At 38.7% G+C, this 27448-nt stretch overlaps 1 protein-coding gene across 1 annotated transcript in view; it reads right to left on the reverse strand.

Annotated features, from left to right (window-relative positions):
- Nucleotides 1-577: 577 nt before the first annotated feature.
- GRK3 (G protein-coupled receptor kinase 3) overlaps nucleotides 578-27448 on the reverse strand; it is a 2112642-nt gene continuing 2085771 nt past the window's right edge. The window contains exon 21 of the mRNA XM_044068485.1: nucleotides 578-6811. Coding sequence (XP_043924420.1) covers nucleotides 6650-6811 — 162 coding nt within the window. The 3' untranslated portion in view covers nucleotides 578-6649. The remainder of the gene's footprint in view (nucleotides 6812-27448) is intronic.

Here is a 27448-nt window from a genome sequence, read left to right on the forward strand (position 1 = left end):
CAAATGGATAATTACATAATTAAATACAAATAAATGGTGACTGAAGGAAGAAGATTCTTGGACAAGATTTTTCAATTAATTCAATTTGAAACTTAAATTGTCATGTTATAATTTGATACTGCAATAATGTCTCTGTATATTAGTAATTCAGTTAGGTATTTAGTTACTATAATGACTTAATTAATATTAATTCTTATTTAATTGCTACTAAGTTAGCTATACAGGTCCTGCAGCAATGCCTTTCGAAGATAAACAGATCAATGCTTGTGCCATTGTTTGACTGTATCAGTCATGCTTTTCCTATAGGGAGGCCACGGTGGTGCAGCGGTTAATGTTGTCACCTCACAGCAAGAGGTTCTCCGGTTCAATCCTCGGCTGGGGTGCCTTCTGTGTGGAGTCTGCATGCCCTCCCTGTGGTCATGTGGGTTTCCTCCAAGTACTCCGGTTTCTTCCCAAAGACATGCTGTAGGTGGATTGGACACTCTACATTGGCCCTAGGTGTGAGTGTGTGCATGTGTGTGCCTTTTGTGGAAGGTTGGGCACCAGGCTGGCAACTTGACACCATAAAACTCCACTGCCAATCATGAGCACAGAGGTGATCTGCTGTGGCAACCCCTAACCGGGAAAAGCCAAAAGAAGAAGAAGTCATGCTTTTCATATACCACTACACTGCTAATGTTACAATGTAACAATGTTATAATGCTGACCTTTGGGTTCCTATGTGTTAAAAATGTAACAAAAACAAAAAAGTTTGTTTGGTTAACAACTGCATTTCATTCATCAACATTATACACATATTGCTACTTTTTTATGACAGCTAGAAATTATGTTTGAGTATTTAGCTTTTGTAGTAACCATTGGGCCTAATTTCATATTTTTTTCCATTAAAATGTTTAATGGATTATTCCTAGTAACATAAATAGACTATATTGCTAAAAAGACTTCTTAAGTATATCAACTCAATAACTGTTTACAGTCACTTTATGATTATATGATTAAGAGTTTGATCTGAAACTTTATAACTTACAATTTAAGGATTTATATCAACTCATCAAATTCTGTTTTCACTGAAAGTAGGGCTCACTAAAATTGCCACCTAAAAACAATAAAATGCAAGCATACTGTATGTTTGCAGTGGGACTACACTCCCACATATTGGGAACTTCAACCTCGTCCTCCAATTTGGGTTGGGGGCTAACATAATGGTTAAGGTGTTTACCTTACAGACACCAGGTACAGGGTTTTGATTCTCACCTTGGAAAGCATGGCTAGACTTAAAAATGACCCAGGCTCATTAGCTTAGTAATTAACTATAAAGCTAAAAGACACCATCTAGATCAGCACAGTAGATACATTTATAATTATTCCACTCAAAAATACAGGGTGCAAACAAGATGTCCTATGCAGATAGATTAAAAACCCTATCCCTTTCCACTGTCTTCTACTGACTATTAAGGGGTGATCCATACCTGGCCTACAAGCCACTCACAAATCCAGCCCTGATGAAGCTGCTACATATCCACAAGTCAAACAACATGAGGGTCCACCAATCTAGGAATCTAAACTTAGTGACTCACACAAAACATGCTGGAGAAACAAACATATGTCTCAGAGATTGCCCCTTCTTTGGAAAAGGCTTCCTATTCACATTAAGCAGAGGTCTTCCTTGGCCCTCTCCAAATTAAATTTGGATCAATGGATGGGGAATCTCAAATTCACATCCAGGGTAGTGTCTATGTCTGTTATGGACAGGGGCAATCTGTAAGATACTCAATGCATAGGGACAAACGCATGCCATCATTTTGCCCCTAGAGGCCATATATTGGATAAAATCAGGTTATAGAAACTAGGCTTCTTAAGCCGCTAACCTAGCAATCTGATATGAACCTATGTTACTTAAATAAAACAAACCCAGGGATGCAGTAACATTGGAGAAAGGAGACAGTTTCAAAAATGTATGTTTTCAATGAAAATGGAATTCAGTGAATTGTTCTGCTATACCATGAAATCTACAATACAATAAATAGAGTTTATATGAGTTTAATGAAACAAAGATTTGCTGAAAACCTTAATACCGAAATACTGCATAAAAATCCCAAGTGATTGAAAACTGGGAGGGAAAAAGCATGTTGCAGGGTCCACCTCCATCCATACACCACATCTCTAAAGGGGTTTACAAACACAATCCTGCACCACACAATCTTGAAACTCAAAATCCCAAGACCATAATATCAAAGGACCAAAATGCTGAAGACCACAATGTCAAAAACTCTTGAATACCAGATCCACTTACCACTGTGAACCCATGAATGAGTGCCGATGCTACCAATGGTCCTGCATGACTGTAAACGCAGGATCACATGCTAATATGGATCTTGCAGGGATGTGGACCCAGAAACAAGTGCTAACATGGGTCCTGTAGGAGTGAAAGTCCAGGACTTCGATATTGTGGTTTTCTGCATTTTGGTCTTCTGATACTGTCGTCCTGCAATTTTGATTGTCAAGATTGTGTTACTCAAGATTGTGATAATAAACCCTCTAAAGATACTCATACCAGATATATCAAAGAAAAATGACAAAAAACACACTACAGAAATGCAATGTGAATGTGCTGTAATGAAATACAGTGAACATCTGGTATCAAACATAACTTAATCAGTTTGAATGGACAGTTATCTTCAACCCCCTCACACCAGCACCTCTATTATTGTCAGTGTCAGAACACACAACAGTGGGATAAAGAGAAACTTCTTATCATGTGCTTAATTAACATTAAAATTTGAAATGAAGCACTTTACAAAATAAGTCAATGAAATGCACTTTAGTTCAACTCATCAAATATTTTAGTTACTAGCATAACAGCAAACTTAGCATTAGAGATACTGAAATGCAAATAGAGCTATTGTTCACTGTAAATAACACATCAAAGGAAAGAGATATATACACAAATAATTCTGAATATAACTGAGGACCATGAAACATAATTTTCTACTCAAGTAATAAGGACATTCTGCAGATAAGTGCAGGGAACATAAATGTACTTCATTCACCATCCTCTACCCATGCAATGGTTTGATCGAAGGCAAGTCACTCAGCTTCTGGAATTGTCCTAGAACACCTCAAAAATAAATTATGCTATGGTGGGTTCTAGCTAGGTGCAAATTCATAAAAGAGGTAACTCACTAGTGCAATTAAGAAACTAGTACTGAGTTAATTAAACCAATCAGTTCAAAAACTGAAAATAAGCTTCCTTGTAGTGTGAATGCTGTCTCACTTCACAAATTAATTAAATTAAAAAGTGTTTTCAATGAAACCTGGATCATCTATTTCAATTCCAGAGACTACATCAGTTCCTCTGGAAATAACATAAAATCACAGTACTGGATGGGTATTTTAACACTAGAATGTTATAAACTAGATAACCAGGTGCATCTGAATTAGAACATCAGGCTGCAAAGGCAATCTTGCAACTAAGATAGGCTGCAATGCTTTCATTAGACTGGTTGAATGACTGAGTGAATAAAAAGACAGTTGCAAACTTCTCTTTATCACGGTATCATGGCAGATACATACATTTCTCCTGAAACAGAAAGGTGATATTTGAGCATGCTAGCTCATGATTCTTTTATAATACATTTGGAAACAAGATAGACTTTTCTGCCTCTCAGCATGCTCACCATTCTGTGGAAATGGGTTGCCTTCTGAAACATTCAGCTTAAAAAGGCTTTAATGTAATTACTCTATCAACGGATGCCAAACACGAGAGAAGTAAAACATTTACAAAGACGATACATTTAGGACCCAAACAAAAACACTTTGGTAAAGTGAGATCAAAGGCATTTTCCAAACTTCCTTATAGCATAGCATCATAGAAGATATGCACATTTACTCATAAAAGAATTATAGTTCAAAACATGGCTCACAAATGTACAAGGAAATGTCTTTAATAGTATACTCTAGTCAAATTACTGGATCCCTAGCTATAGGCATAGTTCATCCTTATTAAAGCTCTTTTGCATAGCATAAAAGTAAGATTGAGTCATGTTCTGAAGCATTCATCAAAAAGTATAAAGGACTTGACCAAAAAGATGCTAGCAAAATACAAAAATGTGAAGAAAGATATAAACAAACCTCCTATATATAATCTGCCAGCTATAATGAAGATGAATGATTACTATATATACAAATGACTGGAGAAATAAAATGGCCAGAGATAGATTCCTATGTGGCAATTTCAGAAGGATTTAGTGAATGAGTTCCGATCATATCTTTATGCAGCATTAATTCATATGCGTTACATTTTATCAAGGCATAACCCAAAATATATGCTATGGCAGCAACAACTGAACTACAGTATCATCAAACATTTACAAGAGTTCAGGACAAAAATGGATGAAATGTATTTCTGCAAACAACTACGGTTTTGAATGATTTATTACACAGTGTATCTTTGGAAGACAACTTTAGAAATCTTGTCTTGATTTTATAGTGCTTTTATAATATTCAGAGGTGTACTTTCAGGATAGGGATGCACAGTATTGCTGTCACAAGCAATACGGCTTTTGGCCATTCATTCAGCATTACTACAAATGGTGATATTTGTCAAGACCCTACTGGGAATCCTAGAAGTGAAATCTAGTTAGTGTACATATGTGTAAATGCACAGACTGGAGTGAAGCCTATGAAGTCAATAATCTAAACATGGTATGCCACTCTGAGCTGTCATTATGACACCCACATTTTTAAAAAATTCTTCTAGGTGTGATCTTAGTTTACATTGCAAGATAAAGTTTTACAGTTTGTTTGCAACATTATTATACAATTTCACATCACTATGCATATCTGAGGAGAAGCAACTGGCTAGTGTTGAGAAAATTATTTCTGGCAAAACTTGTGACAAATTTCCTGTTATAAATGACTAGTTACACTTGCTTCTAGCAATTTCAGTAATATAAACAACTGCACAGGATTATATTAAATATAACCACTTAAAATTAGTAATAATTCTAGAGGGCAATGGTACTTCACACAGAATAAATCAGTTTCTGAATTCTCTGGTTCAGATTCATTTTGAAAAGAAAGAATTGATATCACCAACGTTTAGATACTCAAGTCTGGCTGCCAAGTACAAGTCACATAACGTATGTCAAAAAATGTTATGATAACCCTGTAGATTTTAGGGTACAGTACGACAAGCACAGCAGACAAGATAAAAACAGTCACTGTTTTTGATGCACCGGTTATGCTGCAATATGTCACTTAAGTGAATAATTTGGAAAGGGGATCTTTTGAACAATTAACAAAACATCCTCCAAATTAGTACATGTCAGCCACTGGACAAAGGTGATTAACACAGACAAAGAAAAACACAAATGCACAAACCACAAACATCTCAACATAAAACTGCTTCATCCTGGGGAGTCAGTTCTGTAATTTGGTGTGCTACTGGAAAAAAAAAACAGATTTGGTTTCCCTGCAATTCCATACAATGTGTTATGCAGTACAATAGGAATACATTATCCAAAGATAATATAACATCATGTCAGTTTTAATGATTTCATGTGTAGGTGTGATCATTACTGTATGACCACAAGCTAAGTTCAATGTGGAAGGCCGACAAATGTCAATTATTTAGCATTCTGCAGTTGGTGAAAAAAAAAGATGCAAGACAAAAAATCAGACCAATAGAACAATAACAAAAGTAGTATCTGCAGATGGACTCTATGTACTTAAAGGCCATATAGTAGTAATACATGCATTACATGTAAAATCTTGAAAACACTTTTCTCTGAACAGATTGTTAACAATGCAAGTGAGCTCTGTTAGTTATTTTTCATATAAGCTAGGTGAGACTGTACAGTAATAGACAAAAACAATGTGCCATTTTTGTGTCAGTTAAGAAATTGGATAATGACAGAATCCTAGTCAGGACCAGTGACAAGAGGAAATAAGTAAACAACCTTGGTTTGCCATTCTCTTGCTGTGTATTTGCAGCTGTCTACCACAGTAAAGTGTTAACTCCACAAACTGAAGTGCAATGAAAAAAAACCTGCACTGACAATCTCCAGGCAAAGAGACAGCATATACACAAATATGTATATTTATATATATAATGTTACTATACAGTCACAAGACTGCTAGTTCTCAAGGTGAACACTTCCTTCAGATTAAATATTCTGACATTCCATACGTCTGCAACACAAGCTTCAGAAAAATGTCAACTTCCCAGACACTTAAATGATAAACAGTTACCTAGCAATCATTACAGTTTTAATTCAGTGTGTACGCAGTACCGAATGTAACGTTTTCCTTCATCCAGTAGCATTCTGATACGAACCATTTCCAGCACCACCAGGGTGCGATGATGCACGGCAATGATAAACAGTCTTAATTTGGCAATCTTTTCTACTCCTTTTGGCGAGGGTAGCCTTCTGATCATGCCAAGCAGCAAACAGTCACTGTACTTCAGATGCAATGCTCAGAGTTTATTCATCTGAAAGAGCACAATCACCCAGTTCTTCTGATATGCTTCACACATATGCCCACATGTTTTAGGAATTATACAGTTAAATTATATCAGTGCTGCAGACCACATATGTGCTATAGGAGTAGTTTAAAAACTGTGTGCCTTTCATTGCCATTCCCCTGTCTAAAGGCCATTACTATTCCTGTGGTTCAGTGGTGGTTTTGATACCTCTACAACTGCAGATCGTGGTTTGTTGAGGAACTTTGGGGCTCGAAGCAGCAATCTCTGTGCCTCAGTGAAGGCTTCTGTTAGCTCTTTCTTCCATTGTACAAACTCTGGATCACTCTAAAAGAAGCAAAAATAAAAACAAAATTTCACAAAATATAATGCACCATCCTGAAGAAAAAGATCACTGCATTTTAACTGGGTTGTTGTAAAGCACTATACTATATAGAGACATAAACAGATCAGGTTCATATTACGTTATCGAAACTTTAAAAGTTCGAACGCTATATGGTCAAACCAATATGCTCGAACTTTTAAAATTTTGAAAACGGCACAAAAAAAAAAAAAAACAGAAAAAACCTACCCCCCGCTCTTTAAAAATATACCAACTCCGAGACTGCACCACAGTGCAGTAAAGGGAAATCTTCCCTTTCCGCACTGAATGGAGATATCCATTAACATGTTCGAATTTTTAAAAGTTTAAGCATATGGGTTTGACCATATGACATTCGAACATTTAAAAGTTCGACAACATAATATGTACCCAACATATCTAGACATATACAAAAGGCATAAAAAAGCAACATAGCTTAAATTAGATCCACACAAACCTTATGAAACTGAATTTGCTGAATTGAACTTTTATTCAGGAAAGCACTCCCACCTCAGTTCAAATGGCTTTTTATGACTTTTTTTCTCAGGGAGGGTCTGTACTAGCCCCATTGCAGATAAGGATGATTTACTTGAAACAATACATTGTCTATAAGTGTATGAGTTGTCAGGGTGGGTGTGACGAGGTGTCACCCCTTTTAAAGGAGTGCTACACTTCCACGTCAGATCCATCAGCAGAAAAATCGAGGAAGAGAAAATGGAGCCCACTGGCAGCGACTGTACAGGTAGTAGGCTGTGGGTTATGCTGTACAGTGGCTGTTTAGTCATATGTACAGTGCCTGTATTTTTAGCTCTTATTTATTTTATTAATTATAAAAAATAAGATGTAAAAACAAACAAAAATGTATTCTGAGCCTTGATGATAGCATGGGGGGTGGGGATTATTGTTTTATTTAATGTCAGATGATATAAAGAATATATATATATATATATATATATATATATATATATATATATATATACATAAATAACAAATGCAAAGCTTCAAGGACTTCAAATCACAAAAAGCCTATATACGGCATAAAATTAGCAACAAACCACCTTTGTTCTCACTTAATTTCCTTCATTATTACATCTGATACTTAAATCCAATGCTTAAAACAATAACTTATTGTTTTATAATGAGTGTTTTAGGAAGCTTAAAGCTCTCAATAAGTCCCTCAGGTGGGAGTTGAGTCATCCTGACATATGGCTCAGTGCCATGATGGACAAGCACGTGGCTACCAGGATGGATGAAGGTGTTAGTAATGCAAAGGAAACAAAGTTTTGCTGGGCTTTCAACCATGGTAAATGCATTTGGCCTTCATGCAAATAGAGCAACTTGTATTTGAGATGTGGGAAAGGTCACCCTGTTTCTAGGTACTGGGGGTTAGTTGCTAGGCACAGGCCTGATTTTTATATTTCTCAGGAAGGAGAGCAAATGGAGGGGCATAACATGTCCTTTCATGCTAAGCCATCTTTTTATGGACACGGGAGGGGCTTCAGCAGGAGAACTGAGTGCACTACAGCAGGCTCATTCCCCATTTGCCTAGATAGATTGACATGCGTATTGACAGGTTAGTCAGATTAGAGGACAGCAGCCACTTCTCCAAGGGCTTTCCTATTCATTCCACAGCTCCATTAGATTCTAAGTTTGTTAATAATCTGTCATCCATCAAGGGATACAAACAAATTTCTGCTAAATTGACATAGAAAGAGCAATAGCTGGAAGAATAATTGGCCCCTTTTCCACCCTACCCATGGCCTACTTTTAAAAGTTCCCCCGTTCGTCTGGTTCCCAAGAAACAAGAGGGTAAATTCAGGGTAATTCATTATTTATCCCACCTAGCCCTGGGGTTAAATCAATGATATTATTGACAGTGAGCTGACCTGGCAGTCTCTCCAGGCAGGACATTTCTGTGGTCAGTTTCTGACTTGTTGAAGGGTAACAGGCCCAAGTACTACTTTGTGCAGTTGACTAGATGGGTCAAGGATGACTTTTGGTTTTGGTTCATGTTTTGAGCCAGTTAAATGGAGTTTCATTTTGGCAGTCCCTTTGGGCTACCTCCATTGAACTTGAGTTTTTCACTGATGCAGCAGGGTGGGTTACTTCCAAGGCAGTTGATCTGTCAAAAGGTGATCAGAAAGCTGGTCCGAGGATAAGAGGAACATTATGTTTTTGGAAATGCTTCCCATTTGTGTAGTGCTGTTGGTATGGAAGGACAGGTTACATAACAGTAGGATTGATTTTCACTCAGACAATATCTTTGTGGTGCATGCTCTCAATAAACATTCTTCCAGGTCCGAGTGGGTTAACTCGATTATCAGGCTTTTAGTTTTGCTGAGTTTAGACTTTGAGATAAAAGTTATATACAACCACACAGACACTACTGGGGAAGGCTGGCACAGGTTCTCCAGCTGTGCCCCTTTTACCCAGACTATAAGGTAGAAATCACTACCACCACCCACTAATATCTATCAGCTACTAAAAAGGCCCTTATTAAAGGGTGCCCAATTATACTGTGCAATATAATTATCCAAATGGTAAGTGCAACTGAACAGTCAAGGCTTATTTGGAGTGACTTGGATGGTATCACTGTATACATGCAATGTACTCTAGAGCTTAAATTATCTCTACACAAAACAGCCACAATTGAAAGGTTTAAAAATATTTAATAATAAATAAAAACATAAGACAATACTTCATACTACACAGTGCTAGTCAAGAGTTCAGACACAGGAAAATGCATAAAATAATACAGTAGAATAGTTCTGACATCAATACAAAAAAACAACTGTCTAATCTTCCTATTTCCTAGCTATTTCTAAAAGAGACACTGAAATCTAAGATCCTACTTACATACAGAACACAGGCAGATAATGGTGAGTTGGATGTTCTCAAGACAAATGCCAAATGCTCTTTGATTCTCTCTCTTTAAATTGATAAAATAGTGTTGCTTCACATTACATCATTCTTAACGATTTTCTGTTTTCCCAGGCTAACAGAAACTCAGAGGTTAATAGCTCTTTTGATCTTGCAGCTGGTCAGGAAGCCAGAGAAATAAAAGAAATTATACAAGTAAATTCTAGCCATTAACTCTGGCCTCAAAACAATAGGAAGAATTCCTTCATTTAGACATCTCGGCTCCGAGTTTTAACATCAAACATAACATAATGCTTGACTTATCAGCCTTTCTACAGCAGAGTGCACTGTTGTTACATTTTTGCAGTTCCATATTTAACAGCATTTTCTTCCATTTAAGAGAACAAGGCTGTGGCTTATATTAATATTTAGAAATGACAGAATTATCTACAAAATTCTATCTGCCTAGGCTGGCAGCCTTCACGTATCTTCACACAAATGTACATTTTGACCTTTAAAATTCACACTGTCATCTCTAGATATTTTCCCATTTAATTTAAATGTAGTTTCCAAATCACATGTTAAAGAAAATGCAAGGACTTAAAAGTCTGAGAGGCATATGTTGAACTCTCCTCCATACGTCTAAAATGTCAGGGTCAAAGTCAGCAATTCATTTATTAAGTATCATGTGTTCAGATCCAACCATACCTCTCAACTGTCCAGATTTTTGTAGAATGTCCAGATTTTTGTCTCATATATTTTTGCACCATAAAAATCTACTGCCAATTATTGAGGTTCTCTGAAAAACCATTGAGGATTAAACTCACTAAATAATGACAACAGTTTGAGTTTCAGACTTCAAACCCTTCAGAAAATGCATGCTAATGCAGAAGCTGTTATCCTATCAACTTTCTAAGTTTATGAGAGGAATATTTAAAAATTGTCCCTATTTTTGGCCCTGTGTCCCCCATTATGTTTGGCTTTGTCCAGATTTCTTGTTCTAGGAGGTTGAGAGGTATGGATCTAACAGGATTCTGTAAGAAGACCTACAAATGTCCTTGGATAAAGATTTTAAAAACACAGAAGAAGTAAGTGTAAGGAACTGGGAGTGAATGAGTCATTGGAGTGTAAAGACAGTTTATCAAGTTCAAGAATTAAAAATGCATGCCTATACTTCAAGTCATCCCTGCTCACTTTTTTTTACAAGCCACTGTCCCTGAAGGATTAAATCTTATGCTCAGAATTATGTCTTGCCCAGTCTGGCAGTTGGTTAAGGCAGTGAGCTATACTTCCTGTGGTAAGGGTTTTATTCTCTTACCCTTCATTTGCCTACTATGTGACCTTGAGCAAGTCACTTAGCCACACAGTGCTTAGCAGCAACTGGGAATTTGGGCAAGGCTACTCATTGGACCCCTGGACAGCATGTCTAGTAACTACCTATGGATCCATAAACAGGGAAATGGAAATACTTAAGGCCAGAAAGACTTCTGGCTTTATCTTGCCAATGCGGTCTGACTGGCACTAACACAACATATACTGCTTGTCAAAAAGACAGCCATCTTCCAGAATTTTACAATAGGCAAACATCGTATTTTGCCTTGGAAATTACAAAGACACTGCAAAACTGATTTACAGCTACACCACTACACTGTTCACAGATCTGGCCTTCAAACATGGCTTATGTCACTTATGTACAAAAGTACGGCAACTTGGCACAGACATACGCAAGCAGCGGAGGTAGGCACTGATGTAAATAGGGAGCAGAGCAGCCACTGATGCACAGAGCTTCATAGGTTCATAGGCGGTTACTAGGCTAATAGTCCTAGGGCCCTTACAAGCCTAGCTGTGTAGTACCCAAGCACCCTTTTTGACCACAGTTAGATGGCCATTGTTAGCAGAGTAATTCTGTTATCAGCACTGACTGCTCCTGTCTGTGAGTGATGTAGGTGCCACCCTTGGGGTGAAATTACAATCATCCATCCAGTTGTCAAGGCTGATCTTAAATAAAGTCATTGAGGAGCTCTGCTTCACATGAAGTGGGAGCTTATTCTAGGAAAGTGGCAATCCCTTGAAGATATATCTGCCTCTCCAGTATGTTCTGTTAATGTTACAGACTATGTTGAAATCTCTGGAGTGAGTTATTCTTGTCCCATTTGACTTGTGAATGTGCAGCAGTTCCATTACGGCAGGGCCAAGACTGCTCTGTAGGTCAGACACAGGTCAACTTTCAGCAGCCTGTATGACAGAGATTACAGTAACGGCTTTCAGTCTTTCCATGTATGTCATGTTTAGGAAGCCCTGGATTTTCTTGGTTATAAACCTCTGTGGTCTCTCCAGTTGCTGCAAGTGTCTGGTAAGGGTCGAGTACAGCAGATCTATAACCTTCCTGGTCTTGGATGCGATGCCCTTATTTATGAGATGTGCAATGTAGAATTCTTTTCTTACCCTTACGGACACATGGCGATTAAAGTTTAGGGTTCTGTCAATCTGTGTTCCCAAGTTTTGCACCACTGGGTTTGAGCTTAGAGGGGTGCTATCTATATCATAATTACCAGTGGCTACTTTTTTGTCAAAGGGGATAATGAGGCATTTTTCTGCATTAAGTTTTACTCTGTGAATTTGGCATTAATCATTAGTCTATGTCAGCCCTTTCTGTAATATGTTATCATCAGTGAGGGACTCTGTGATTGAGCACAATTTATAGTTATCTGCAAACCTGGTAAGCCACAGGCTACCTACCTTCACCTGGACTTCAGAGAAATAGATTTCAAACAGTAGAGGGCCCAGCACAGATCCTTTTGGTACCCCATTGGTAACTGGTAAACTGGTGGAGAGGGACTCCCCAACTTTGACAGTTTGCGTTCTGTCGGTCAGCCAGTTTGCTAACAGTCTACTAATGTATGGGTTAATCTCCCTCTGGGAGAGTTTCTGTATGATACCTGAATGGGAGATTGTGTCAAAGGCCTTGGATAAATCAACATAAGGGGTTGTGTACTATTGTTGACATTCTCAAAGAAGTCCTCTAGATTTAATAAACAAGATCTACCCCTGACGAAACCAAACTAGTCATATCAAGGTTTTGAAGGTCACCTATGCCTTTTGGATGAGGTCTCTGCCTTCTTCTAATTTCTCCAAATCTTTTGGGTTTCTAATACCATGACAGGAATGGACCCCATTCTTAAGTTAAAGTACGATTAAAGTTCATGAAATTAGTATTGTTTCAATCTTTGATGTCAGCCAAAGATGCTCTTTGCAGCACCCACAATGTGCCCAGTAATGACACCTTCTGCAATTCATACAGGGTTACATGGATTGGTAACATAGCTAAATACGAATGCAGATTCTTTTTTTGTTTGTTTGATTTTTTAGATTCTTTTTAGGTTTGTGATGGTTCTTTCCATGGCCTTGCAGATAAGGCTGGTTAGGCTTATAGGTCGATGGTTCCTAGGGTCAGTTGATGGAACCCCTTTGTGCAAGGGGATTACCGTTGCTGTTCTCCACTCTGCCAGGACAAAGCTAGTTCTCAGGTGATGGTTAAAATGCCGAGTGGTTCCACTAGGTCTTGTTTTAGATTGTTTAGTAAGCGGCCTGGGATGTTATCTGGTCCCATAGAAGTCACATTTCTGGCCTTGGAGAGTGCTTGTATGACCTGTTCTTTGGAGATACTCAGTAGAAGACTGGGGTCAGTAATGCTTTGGGGGTATGTCTTGTGGTGGCAGGGGGGGGGGTGAAGTTATTGCCAAATCTGTCAGCTAGCAGGTTGGCGACTTTACTCAGGTTTAATGTGAGTGGTAACATCCACTATAAGTTCAAAACACAGCTGGGCATTCCCTTTTAGGTTTCAGACATAGCTAAAGAATGCCTTATGATTGTCTTTAACGAGGGATGCTAATTTCAATTCAAAGCTAGCCTTAGAGGACTTAACAAGATATCTGATTTGCTTGTTTAAGCTGTGGAGAGAATTATTTCTCTGTTGAGTAAGTTCCCTCCTGTTCCTAGATTTCAGTTTTTTTTTTTTTTTTTGTTGTATAGTTTATTTATACTTATGGTCCACTAGGGTGTATTTTTTTGGAAAAACCTAGTTTTGTTACTGTTGGGTACAACTGAGTCAATGCATTTGTTTAAGTGGCTGTGTATTCCTTTGCATAAGAGTCACTGATGACTAATTTGGCAGGGGCTTTGAAACTTTTTATACCATTGTTTGGTATGCAATTGTTTGCTTTGGAGAAATTTTTCATTTTTTTTACTCCTATGGGGGTGTCAGAATTGATATTTACTTCAAACAAGACAGATTTATGGTCTGACCTTACTAGTGAGGGCAACACATGGGGTAGTGCAGTGACCCCCCCCCCCCCAATGCTGGTCAGCATTAAGTCTAGGACATTTGAGCCCCTTGTAGGGGTGCGGACTAACTGTTCCAGGACATTTAAATTAACAGAGTCCAGGAATGTCACAGCATTCATCTTTGTTTTTATGTAAGGAATCCAATCGATGGAAGGATATTGAATCCTCCCATGACCAAGGGGTTTGGCTGTATCCTGAGAGACTCTAGCAAGTCCAGGTACAGAGTGTGCTTCTCCTGGTTCATGGTACAGGATCTGTAGCTAGAAATGATGTGGAGAGGTATCTTACTTATAATTAATTGGACCAGGAGTAGCTCAAGAGAGTCATACTGTTTCACCAGTCTCATGATGTATTTGGGTTTAATGAATATGGATACACCTCCATCTCTGGTTCTTTCATGCTCACTTTGGGGTCTGAATGTGTGAAAGGCATTGTAGTTTTGTATAGCTGGAGTGCTCATTAGCAGTCTTGGACCATGTCTCAGTGACTCCACAAACGTCAGCATCTTCTAAGGTGAGGAGTGCTTCCAGGGACTGCAGTTTACTGTTTAAGCTCCTAGCACTAAGCAGCAGGACCCTGAGTTTGTCTTTAGTGGATTTCTTTATGTCAGAAATTTTGTTGTTTGGACATTGCCTAAAAAAGGCACTATGGGGGGTGGCAAGCATCTTTGCCAGTATCAGAAAGTCTTGAAGAGACAGGTGAAAGCCAAAGCAGTTTGGACTGTTGACCATGGCTTCCCAGGTAGACAGATACTGAATCCCGCAGGAGTGACACCAGAAGCTAAGACAATTATTGAAATCAATCATTTTTGTCTGTATTATGGCATCATCCTAGGTGATGGTAGAATGCTGCTTAAGGCTAGGGACATACCTGCCTGGGAAACATAATCTGACAGTTCAGTCATGTCTTTTTTCATATAGTCCAGAGAGGTATGTCTCAAGTCCTTCACACCAATATGTACTATGACAGAGTCATAACAGTACTTGTTGCTGAGTGACCCGAGTACATGTGTGATTTGACAGATCCTGTCACCTGACAGGCAGCTGTCCATGACCATCTCCTTCTTCAACCTGGTGAGGGGGATATCTGTGCGTCTCACTACTGAGTTGCCTATAACCAGAACATTAGGTTTTTAAGTATTTTGCCTTAGGGGCTTAATTGTGGACACAATGATATGTGTGTTTCTTATGGGCAGTGGTGAATTTTGTTCATGTACCAGTATGTGTATGTTGTTTGCACTTGGGAGGTCTCTAGTCTTTTGGTAGGCTCTTAGTAATTACCTCCGATTATGTGGGCTTATGTGTCTTGACCTTATCTTGTGTGAAAGGTGATTTGTGTGCACTAACAATCTGTTGTATGTCTTGTATATTGTTATATGAGAGGAATGATTCTAACTTCATGGTATAATTACATCTCTCACATGCTGTGTTTGTTTGCTTTAGGAGCAAGTGGTTGTCAGCATACATGCAACAATTGCTACATTGTCTAAGGATGCCCATGTCAATCAGTTTGGCTGGAGAAATGGTGGGAAACTGTTCATCCATTATGTCAGGGATATATTGTAGTAACTAGTGGGAATGGGATAGATGGACCAGGGTTTGCTTGTGATAATTCTGTAGACGTCTAAGAGTGGAAGACTGCTTTAATGCCTCAGAATGGGCAGCTGATTTGCTCGCTGGGTAGCAATGCATAACTGTGCACACAGAAGCAGCTGATTTAAGGAGGGTTCTCTAGCAGATATCAAGGGAATCTTCTATACAAGATTACAACAGAGGAGAATGTAAAAATAATTGCAGACTGGCAAGTTTCAAAGATGTGAGGAACATAAAGGTATGTACTTTCATCAGACTGCTCAACTGTAGCAACGATATGCTCAAACTTTGAAGACAGAAAGGATGACTCCAAGGTAATGCTTAGTACAGTCATCAGGACATAAAACAATGAGGCAATACCACTGTGCTGCTGGTCCACTTTAAAACTGCAAATGGAATTGCATAGGTTTATGATCTGCAGAAATAGACAAGCAAGGGGAAACCACTGAATGACTGTTGCAATAATAAAAAAAGTTAATTAGGAGGATATATGAAGGATCAGATGCAAAAGATAAAGTGGGAGATTTCCTCTCTGATAAGTTGCATCTGAACAGAGGAACCAGGCAGGGGTATCCTCTTTTCTCTTTGTTATTTGCATTATATTTAGAGCCATTGGTAAAGAAAACAAAGCACTCAGAAATTGCAGGAGATAATCGGTATGCTAATCAAGAAAAGTTGGCTTTATTTACAGACAATGTTATTTTGTACCTGATAAAACCAGTAAAAGACAACTCTCTGCTGTGGAGAATTATGAGTCAGTTTCAAGTCTTTTCAGGATATAAAATTAATAAAGATTAAGCAAAGGCTATAGCTGTAAACTATGTCCCCACACATGAATTGGTTCAGCAATATCCATATTTATGGCGACATGATAAAATGAAGTATTTAAGACTATGGGTTAAAAAGGATTCTGTTATGGCAGATAATGATATGTGGGAAGAGTCTAAACAAAAGATAATATAAAAAGTGAAGAACTGGAATATCCTGTTTATGGATATGGTCATCAATATACAAGCAGTGTTTTATAGTCAGTGCATGCATACTTTTATCAAACAGAGGAGACACTGTGGACAGCAATTAATAAAGAGTTGAAGATCTTTATATGCATGGGGAAGAAGGCAAGGGTCAAGTGGGATAATTTGATCCTTCCAATAGATCAAGGGGGTTTAGGATTACCTGATTTGAAGGGATACTTTAGAGATACTTGGTTAAAGTTCACATACATAACACGCGTAGAAATCTATAATTAAAATTGGAAAGGGATGATGATGAAGCAGGGTGAAAATGAAGAAATCTAGAAAGACTCAGATTTTTGGCTGCAGATCCTTAAGAACAACAACAGCAGCCATACAGAATATTATAAAGTATCAGACTGTATTCTAAGAACTAAATCAGCACAAGAAGGAAAAGGAGATTCTGTTGACATGGATGATTGCAATTAGTGATACAGAGAATAAGTAAAAGAGGGTTGGAATTTACTGAAGAAAATTGGCAAAGGAACCAAGGTACTGGAAATAAATAGCTAGAAAAAGAAAGGTACCAGAGTGGGAGGAAGCCAAGCAGATGTTTGGACTGCAGGCTAGAGACTGCCTCCCTGTCAGGGATTGATATCATTCTACAGCCAAATAGAAAGGGATATGGAAATCCTCATTGAAAGACCTACTCTGGTAGAGTTTTTAGTTGGATCTTGAACAGAAACAGCTGTTAAAATAGTTAATTAGCAGGGCATATAAAATATTGCACAGTAATTATAGGAATCAATCACAGGATGTTAGAAAAGATTGGGAATAGAGACTAGATAAACAATTCAGAAAGAAACAATAGGAAGACATATGCATGGCTCCCAAAAATGCAAATATGTCTGGAAGATTCAGGATCTTTCCTTGGGAAGTTAATAACGTATTAGCTCCTTGCATACAGCCTGGACATCTGCTCTCGCCACCATATCTGTGTTCCAAACTCCAAGATTCACCAACTTTATACAACCAGTGAACCTGCACCAAACATCCGTACCTAGTCACAGGATAAACAGTACTCCCTACTGACTACCTGCTAAGTTAACATATGTTTCTTTTGAGTCTCCTAACTCTAATATTGTAGTCCCCTAATGGGTCCCTCCACACCACCAGAACTCTCCCTCACCATACCTAAATTCTCTTCTCTTTTCTGCCAAAATCTTTCAGCTAGCTATCCCATATTCCTGCACCCCAGCTAACATAAAAACCTACCCAGTTTGCTTTAACACTTTCTCCTTCTCCCTCCTCTCTGTCTTCCTTTTCTCTAACCACCCTATACCCTGTACTTCCCACCTGCTTGTCTCTCATAGCCCTCATATCATTCATTACCTATCCTGTCTCCCACAACCTTACTACTTTGGTCAAACTCTATCCTCCCTCTTCCCTCTCTTTTGGTTTTTCACTTTCTTTTCTTCTTCTTGTTTTTCCCTACTTTTCTTCTACTTTTTTGTATATCAACTTACCTGCATATCCCACCTGTTTTGACTGCTCTGTGTTTCACTGACAATTTTCTTTGTGAACAGCTCCAGCTCCGACTGGGTGTATCCCCACTCCTTTTTCCCTCGCTAATGCTAGGGGCTCACTCAGCTCCCCTACCCTACCTCCATTCCCAACTACCCCCACTTACACTACATTTATATTCTAGACTGTTTGTCCACTCCAACATTACTAGCCAATCAACTTTCAACGACACATACTCCTCCCTCTTCTCAGAACTTAACCAGTTCCATGAAACCTATATTCCTCCCTGGTTTACACATTCACATCACTTCCATTACCTCCCACTTCCAATTCCAACAACCTCTCCATCTAACCCTTCTTAGCAATGCTTCTAAATTTGACTATAATGTTCCTACTACTCCTGCTCACCTCCCTTACTTCATTTCCTAACAACCTCCAATATGAAACACCAATTCCAACCTTACTCTACTCCAATTACAGCCACTTTGTCATCATATCATTTTCCATCTCTCCCTCTTTACTTAACACCATTTTTACACACCTATGTCATTACAAACTACTACAACCCCCTCCACCCCCTCTGCTAGGTTCAAACTCAAACATTTTACATTCAAGTCCTTTGCTACCAACCCAATCAACCAGTCACCACCCTCTTACTGGGTAACATCCACCCCAACTCAGGACCAACTAATTCACTCCTAGACCTGGCTCAAACATCTTTCTGTACCACTACCCCTCACTCTCCCAAGACCCTATCTGTTCTATCCATCAATGTACAAAGACTACTAAATAAACTCACTGACCTTTATGCATGGATCTCAAATTATTCCCCTCACTTATTAGCACTATCAGAAACTTGGATTAAACCTGTTATCCCTAACATAGATATTCTAGGTAGTGCAGGGGTGCTTTCTGCTGCCTTGATCCAGGTCTCTGTTACATCACAAATGTCGATGTTCTCCATTTTAAGGAGTGCTTTGAGCAGGTGCATTTTGTGATTTAGACTTCTAGCATTGAGCAGCATGACCCTCAGATTGTATTTGTTTTTAGCTGTTATGGTTGTAATTTGGTCTTTGGAACACCACCTAAAAAGAGCACTATAGGGGTGGTAAGAGCCTTGGCCAGTATCCGGAAGCCCATGGGTGACAGATGCAGACCATCTCTGGCAAAGCATCAAGGTCTGTCAGTCATGTCATCCTAGGCAGACAGATACTGGATCCCCCTAAAATGACACCAGAAACTTAGACAATTGTTGAAATCAAGCATTTTCTGCTTGTATTGTGCTATCATTCTGGATGATGGTAGGATGCTGCTCAGGGCTAGAGTCATACCCACCTGAGCTACATAATCCGAAACCTCCTCCATGTCTCTTTTCATGTAGTCCAGGGAGGTACGTCTCAGGTCATTCACACCCACATGTACAATGACAGAGTCATATTTGTACCTGTTGTTGAGGGACCTGAGTGCATGCATTATATGGTGGATCTTGGCACTTGATAGGCAGCTGACTGTTACTTTCTCCTTATTCAACCTAGTGAGTGGGACATCAGTGTGCGTCACTATCAAGACATCATGACTAGTGTGCTGGGCATGCTGTTTTGCCTTGGGGGCTTTGGTTGAGTGGCACACTGTTTAAGAGAGCTATGCATCTCGTGATTAGTGTTGTGTTGTGGTGGTCGAGTGCATTTCCACCTTGGAGGTCTCTGCTATTTGGGTAGATTTTTACTGACAGCCTCCATGAAGATGGGTGTGTGGTTTGTGTTTTTATATGAAGGCAGTGCTGGTGTGTGTTCTGGTGGGCTATGTGTTCTGTGTGGTGTGGTGCAAGTGTTGACCTTCTCCTCTTGACCAGCTATTCCAGTCTTGGCTGGATAGTGCGTGGCTTCCGATTTGGATTTATAAGTGCATCTCTTGCAAGTCTGAGTGTTGGAAGGTAAGAGGAGAGAGTTGTCGGTGTACATGAGGCAGTTGCTACATTGCTTCAGGATGCCCAAGTTCACCAGGTTAATAGGAGAAATCACAGGGAACTGAACTTTAGATATGCTTGGAGGGGTGGGCATTAATAATGAGTACTGGAGCTGTTTCCTTGTAGAACGTTAAGTGCTGGTAGCACTTTTGTGCGCTACAATAATTGCTACAAGAAGTCTGGTATGGTAAAGTGCTAGAGTAATAAGCTAGTAAAAGGACAGGAGAGAAGAGAACCAGCAGATCTAAGGGAAAAATTGAAGAGCAGACTTTGGCACCTCTCAAAAGCTTACAAACAGTCCTGGATACAGCAAATCTGTATCTGGACTAGACTACTTACATGAAAAGTGGGAAACAGGTGCAAATGTGGGCTTTTAAACCATAAAGTTGAAAGAGATGGAAAAACTGCCCAAACAGCCAATAAACTACAAATTCTGGGCCAGAAACCACTCCTCTTGTGGTAGATAGGCTACCTAGTGCTTGCCACTCCCACTGATAAGCTACAAGGCTTCCCTCCAACACAGAAAGGCTTGGGGGGCTCAGATGCTTATGTACAGTCCTGGATACAGCAAATCTATATCTAGACATTAGACTAGCTACAGGAAAGGTGGGAAATAGGTGCAAATGTGGGCTTTTAGACCAGAAAGTTGAAAAAGATGGAAAAACTGCCCAAACAGCCAATAAACTACAATTTCTGGACCAGAAACCACTCCTTTGGTAGATAGGTGACGCAGTGCTTATCACTCCCACTGATAAACTAGAAGGCTTCCCTCCAACACAGAAAGGCTTGGGAGGCTCAGAAGCTTACAAACAGTCCTGGATGCAGCAAATTTGTATCTGGACTAGACTAGTTACAGGAAAGGCAGGAAACAAGCTTAGATTTTTTTTTTCTTTACAGAAAAGCAGCTAAAACAGCACTAAAAACAATTCAAGTGCAGTGCAAGCTGGTACACTTGTGTGTGCAGCAATATTAAAGCAAATAAAGTTTAAATAAATATTCAGATACTTACACAACAATCTTCCCTCCTGGTTGAAAGCTGGCTTAATGAAAATAAACTCTATAATCCAAAAAAAATCCATCTCTTTCTCCCCAAGGTTAGTGATCACCTTAAACTCTCCTCCTCCATTACTTCCTTAAACAAAAGTATCTTCAGTGTTGAAACTCACACAAAATTACTAGGGATGACAATTGATGACCAACTAAAATTTGACTTACATATCCAGCAATCAATTAAGAAAACCAATCAAAAACTTGGTCTTCTATATCGTAATAAAAAAATCCTATCTTCTGATTCCAGACTATCCCTGGCACAAGCCTACCTACTTCCTAACCTCCTCTATGGAGTCGCAGTTCTTACTAACCCACAATAATGCCTGATCTCCAAATTGGAACTAACTTATAATACAATTGTAAAATTTGCAGCTAACGTATCTAATTCCACCTACCATTGTTTTGCTCTTAATAAACTACACTGGACTGAACTCCCTCATCAACTCAAATTATCTCACCTTCATATAATCCACTTCCTTCTCAATAACCCTAGTGCTTGTCCTTCTCTCTCCATTCTGATCACCTACTGCACCCCATCCTGTCCCCTACGTAGTACTGACAAATTCCTTTTACAAACCTATAGTTCCAAAATGAACATTGGTAATCTTCTATATAAGTCTTCCATAACAAAATTCTGAAACAACCTCCCTACCAACTTACATTCCATTACTCACACTAACCACTTCAAAAAAGAATTGAAAAACTTTCTCCTGAACACGTGGCTATGCCCCTGCCATGACCCAACCTAATCCAGCTTCTATTACCTGCTAATTCCCTTATCTCTTTCTATGGATAGTTTGTCTGCTGGCTTCTGCTTAGTTTGGCTAATGAACTATATATACTGTATGGAACATACTATGTTTTCCATCATTACATTTACTTGGTCATTATTAAGTTTCTTTTCTTGTTTTACAAATGCATAATATCTTATTAAGTGTATCTAAATATATATATATATATATATATATATATATATATATATATCTATATAAATACATATATATAACACACACACACACACACACACACACACACACATATATATATATATATATATATATATATATATATATATATATATATATATGGGTCTACTTTATATGACTGAAAGCTCATGTGATCAACAACCATTTGATTGACACCAAAACACAACTTAAGCTCGAAGAAAATGAACTATTATGGCAAATTTGTACTTTTGCTCATATTTTTCCAGGGCTTAATGAATATGCTTCTGTTATGTGAATTTTGAAACTTAAAGCACTGAATAGGTAAAAGGCAAACATATTTTACCTAATGGATTTTTTTATTTTCATATATATACACTTATACTTTATACATGGTGCTTTTTATTTTTCGACATTTATATGTTTTCATATGTTTTTATCTGTATTTTTATATTCTTTTGATAATGATGTTAATAGATAGTTGTTTGTGTTTTGAGGTGAACAAAATCTTAGCACGTGTAAATTTAACCATAATTTAGTCAATTGTATCAATTGCTGGGCAATTAAGGCTAATTGTTGTCATTATAAATACTATTGCATGTTGGGATATCATGTCTGAAGAAGTTTGGAAATTTATCTAAACAAAAGCGCTAACATTAAATAATTTTGTTTGAGGGTACTACAGCCACTTCATTTTTGTTTTTACTAGTCTTTATCGTTTTTGTGGTTTTTAACACCAAAACACTGAAACCGCAAAACACCTAAAGCTCATATGATCGACAATCATAACATCGACACATAAAATCCAAAGCATTATGCCCTTTCTCCACTGTAGCACAACTCTGGAGTAGGAATAAATAGTTAGAGGGGAGTGGGGGGCAAAGCCCCCTACACATGTCATAAATTTTAAACATACATATGGATACTTTTAATGGAATTCACTATATTCATGTAAATAATGTAGGGGGCTATGCCCCCCCACACCCCCCTAACTATTTATTCCTACTCCAGGGTCGCACTACAGTGGGGAAAGGGCATATTGCTTTGGATTTCATGTGTCAATGTTATGAGTGTTGATCATATGAGCTTTAGGTGTTTTGAGATTTCAGTGTTTTGGTGTCAGTGTTATTGTTGTCAATCATATGAGCTGTCATATGAAGTAGACCTATATATATATATATATATATATATATATATATATATATATTGAAAAATTGTCTTTGTTATTTTGTGGTATGTAATACTGTAAAAATATTAACTGTCTTTCTTGGTCCTCTTCTCCTCGGGTTTCCACTAAAAATGGGCCTGTGCTCAGTTGGACTAACCCGGTTAAAAAATGTGAAATAAATAAATAAAATAAAAGTGTTTGCATAGGTATTTGTATACCAGAAGCAGACTCCAAACAATTTTTCCTCAGGTAGATGGCAAATGTTGGAGGTGTGATGGGTCTCTTCAGCTTGATATATAACCTAAGAAAGGGATGTGTATTTTAATCCTCTATACACCAAATGCTTACAGACTTCCCGAAATGTATATGAAATACAAAATCATCCAGTAGTGCAGCGGTTTTCTTGTCAGCTCACAGCAAGAGGTTCTCTGGTTCAATTCTCAGCTGGGGTGCCTTGTGTGTGGGGTTTGCATGTCCTCCATGTGGGTTTCCTCTGGGTGCTCTGGTTTCCTCCCATGTTACAAAGACATGCATCTGGAGCATTTCTCTTTGGGCTTCCACTGAAAATTGGTTTTGTTCCAAGTTGGACTTTCCCAGTAAACAAATGTTAAATAAATAAAACTTTGCAATACAATCTAACTTCATAGCTATATAATTGTAAACCATTCTTAAAAATCGTTCAGCTTTTCCAGTTTAGGTGTCACCACAGTGGATCACCGGTCCACGGATTAATTGGCAGTGGTGTTTTTACGGTATCAAGTTGCCAACTTGGCACTCAACCTTCACACAAGACACACACATACACGCACACATCTACCTGCATGTCTTTAAAACTCGCACAACTGCAAGGAGGATATGCAGACTCTGAACAGAAGGAGCTTCAGCTAAGAATCAAACCAGAGAACCTCTTGCGGTGAAGTGACAATGCTAACCGCTCCACCACCACAGCCGACATAGTTGTACTTTTGCAAAATAATGTATCTTTCAAGGCTGGACAATTTGTTGTGGTATGAAAATGGTTTCATACATTCAAGTTGGTGGTGTAAACAAAGGCAACATGACTAATCCTAAAACATTCACAAATTATGAATGGCACATTATACTTGAAGGTGAATGTCACATCTGTACTAATGGGTGTACAGTTGACCTGGTTAACAGCTGAAATTAAAGCTTCTTCCACAGCACAAGAAAATTCTCAATTCATTCCACATGATTGCATGATGGAGTATTTGCTGATGCTAAATGAAAGAACATAATGGCAGCATCATGATGTCCTTGTTAATAAATTTTGAAGCCTTGACCTGTCCTCCTTCAATGTCATAATGACATAATGTCACATATTTTAATAATTATAAACATGGCCACACAGACTGTTGTGAACTGCCCATTTTCCTTCTCCTACACTTGTTACACAGTTATCTGAGTACTTAAACCAGGGTATCCATTTATTCAAACACTGCTATCACCCTACTCCCGCTGTCTGTTCATCCATTCCATATGTAGACATCACTCAACATTAATCTTGTTGTGTCTTTCGGCTTTTCCCAGTTAGGGGCCGCCATAGCGGAACTCCGGTCTGCTAATGACTGGCAGTAGATTTTTATGTGCCGAGTTGCCGGCCCTGACACACAACCTTCAACGAAGGTACACCCATTCACGCATGTCTCCACACAGAAGACGCTCTAGCTGAGAATCGAACAGGACAACGTCTTACTGTGAGGTGACAACGCTACCGCAGCACCACCACCGCAATCTAACACTCAACATTCATCTATTAGTTTAAATTATGATATCACTTCAACCCATAAATCAGCTCTAAAAATGGTAAAATGCAGCTAGATGTCTGTATAATATTATGACCAATTCCATCTCATCTTTCCTTTCTAGTGTTGCTTGTACACACTACAAAAATTAGATCTATATAAGGGATTAATTGTTTTGATGCCAACAAAACTTTCAAATGGGGTGGTTTCCAAAGACATACTATCTTGTTCCCCATCTCACCTTCTTTCTTTTACACTGTTGAGATACCATTTCCACCCTTTTATCACCATTCCTTCTTCCTTTCTATATGCCATATTACCTCCTAGGGAGATTGACCATTTTAAGAAGGAGTGGGACAATTATTTGCCCTGCCTGTTGTTTCCTTACAGGGATGTGCCCCATGAATCTACAAGTTTTCACCCTTTGAGTTACTGTATGGGCATAGGGTGAGGGGACCTCTAGATTTGATTCACGATGAGTGGGAGGGTAAGTGTGAATCCCAGAAGGAGTCTGTTGTGACATTTGTCCTAAATCTCAGCACAAGGCTCACAGAACTCATGGGCTTGGCCCAGGAGAACCTGGCAGAAGTTCAAAAGCAGAAAAAGGTCTGATGTGACAGGAATGCTTGAGCTAGACAGTATGCTCTGGGACAGTAGGTAATTATTCGCATTCCTGTCAAACACAACAAGCTGCAGGCTGCTTGGGAGGGACCCCTCAAATTGGTAAGGAAGGTCAGTGCAGGCAGCAGGGGCACAAATCTTACCAAATTAACATGATGAAACCTTACCATGACAGGAAGGCCCTGGTGCTAAGTATTGGCAGTAGGAGACAGGAGGAGTCTGAGGGGGATCTATGGCTACAGGGAGCCAGCCAGCAAAATCCCAAATTACTATAGTGGAGTCTAGGATTGCAGTCATATGATAGGACAGTGCAGCATTGTACTGGGGTCAGCAATGCTAAGGCAGCTGGAATTTCAAGACAGGGAATGGGGTAAAGTATTCCCCGGATAGGCTCGCCCCTCTAAAGCAACGTTTCTCAAGGGTCACATGAAAAAACTAGCTTGAGTCTTCATCATGAAAGGAGATACTACCAGCCCAGCTAGCTGGAATTTTGTAAATAATTATATGTAATTTGTGAATATTAATATGATTTATACAGAAGTGTAACAAAAGGAGATACTGCCAGTCCAGCTATCTGGAATTTTGTAACTAATTATATGAAATTTGTGAATATCAGCATAATTCATATGGTTGTGTTACAAAAGTATTAGAACTGTATGTCATATAAGGTGGTTTGTACAGATGTGTGCTGAAGAGATATTTTGTAAAGTACTGAGCTTAGAAGTATGGCCACAGTGTACCCTGCTGGATTAGAAGAGAAATGTATATACAGTATTGCAACCATTTAGATTTATATATTTTAACAATGGAAAGTGGAACACAGGAGGTTAATTTCAGAAAAATAGATGAAACTTTAAATTACTTTATGACCATGTAAGAAAAGGATGTTATCTTTCAGTTTCAGTGCAGTAACAAACACAATGTCGAGAACTAGAAGGTTTTGGTATTGTCTTGGAAGTTTTTATGGTTTTATGACTTCCAGGATCTACCTTAGATCTAAGAAAAGCCCTTGTTTATGTATTTTAAAGGGGTCTATATCAGAACACCGAAAGTTAACAATTTCGAATGTTCTTACATCGACCCCTAATCAGCAAACTCTGACAACATCAAACATTCAGAACAGCAAATTTTTTCCAAGGGAAAAAAATTGCTGTTCCAAAACACATACACACAACACAAGCAAACCAAACAAACAGCAATCCACCCAAAATCTTACAGCTAACTCTACACTAAACTGTACAAACACCACTAACTATCCACTTACCTTAACCCAAACCCTAACCCTAAGGTCCATCACTATCGCACACTCAGCTCACTCACGCCCTAACCTTAACTCACCTAACCCGCCCTAACCGTCACGTCCACACAATTGCACACATATCTCCCTCACGCCCTAACCCTAACTCACCTAACATATGCCTAATCGCACACTTACCTGAACCCGAAGCATAACTTTCCACCACATCGCTGAAAATAGCGAAACAACAGAAACGGACAAGCAACTTTTTCCCTAGGAAGAAATGTGGTTATCTGTCATTTCGCTATTTTCAGAGTTTGCTGAATAGGGGTCGATGTAAGAACATTCGAAAGTATGAACTTTCGGTGTTCTGATATAGACCCATTTTAGATAGATGCTAAATCTACCAGCTGGCATCAGTGGTTGTTTTGAGCTTGGGAACTGAAGTCAGATGACAAGAAATTATGTCATTCTGCAAGTATCCCAGCAGTAATACTTGGCATATTAATTTGGGAACTCTCTAAAAGAGAGATAGCATTTTGTATTTTGTCTTTGACCTAACAAGAACATCCACTCACCACA

The sequence above is a fragment of the Protopterus annectens genome, chromosome 4.part0, assembly GCF_019279795.1.
Source record: "Protopterus annectens isolate FY-2018-M chromosome 4.part0, PAN1.0, whole genome shotgun sequence".
Classification (NCBI taxonomy): Eukaryota; Metazoa; Chordata; order Ceratodontiformes; family Protopteridae; genus Protopterus; species Protopterus annectens.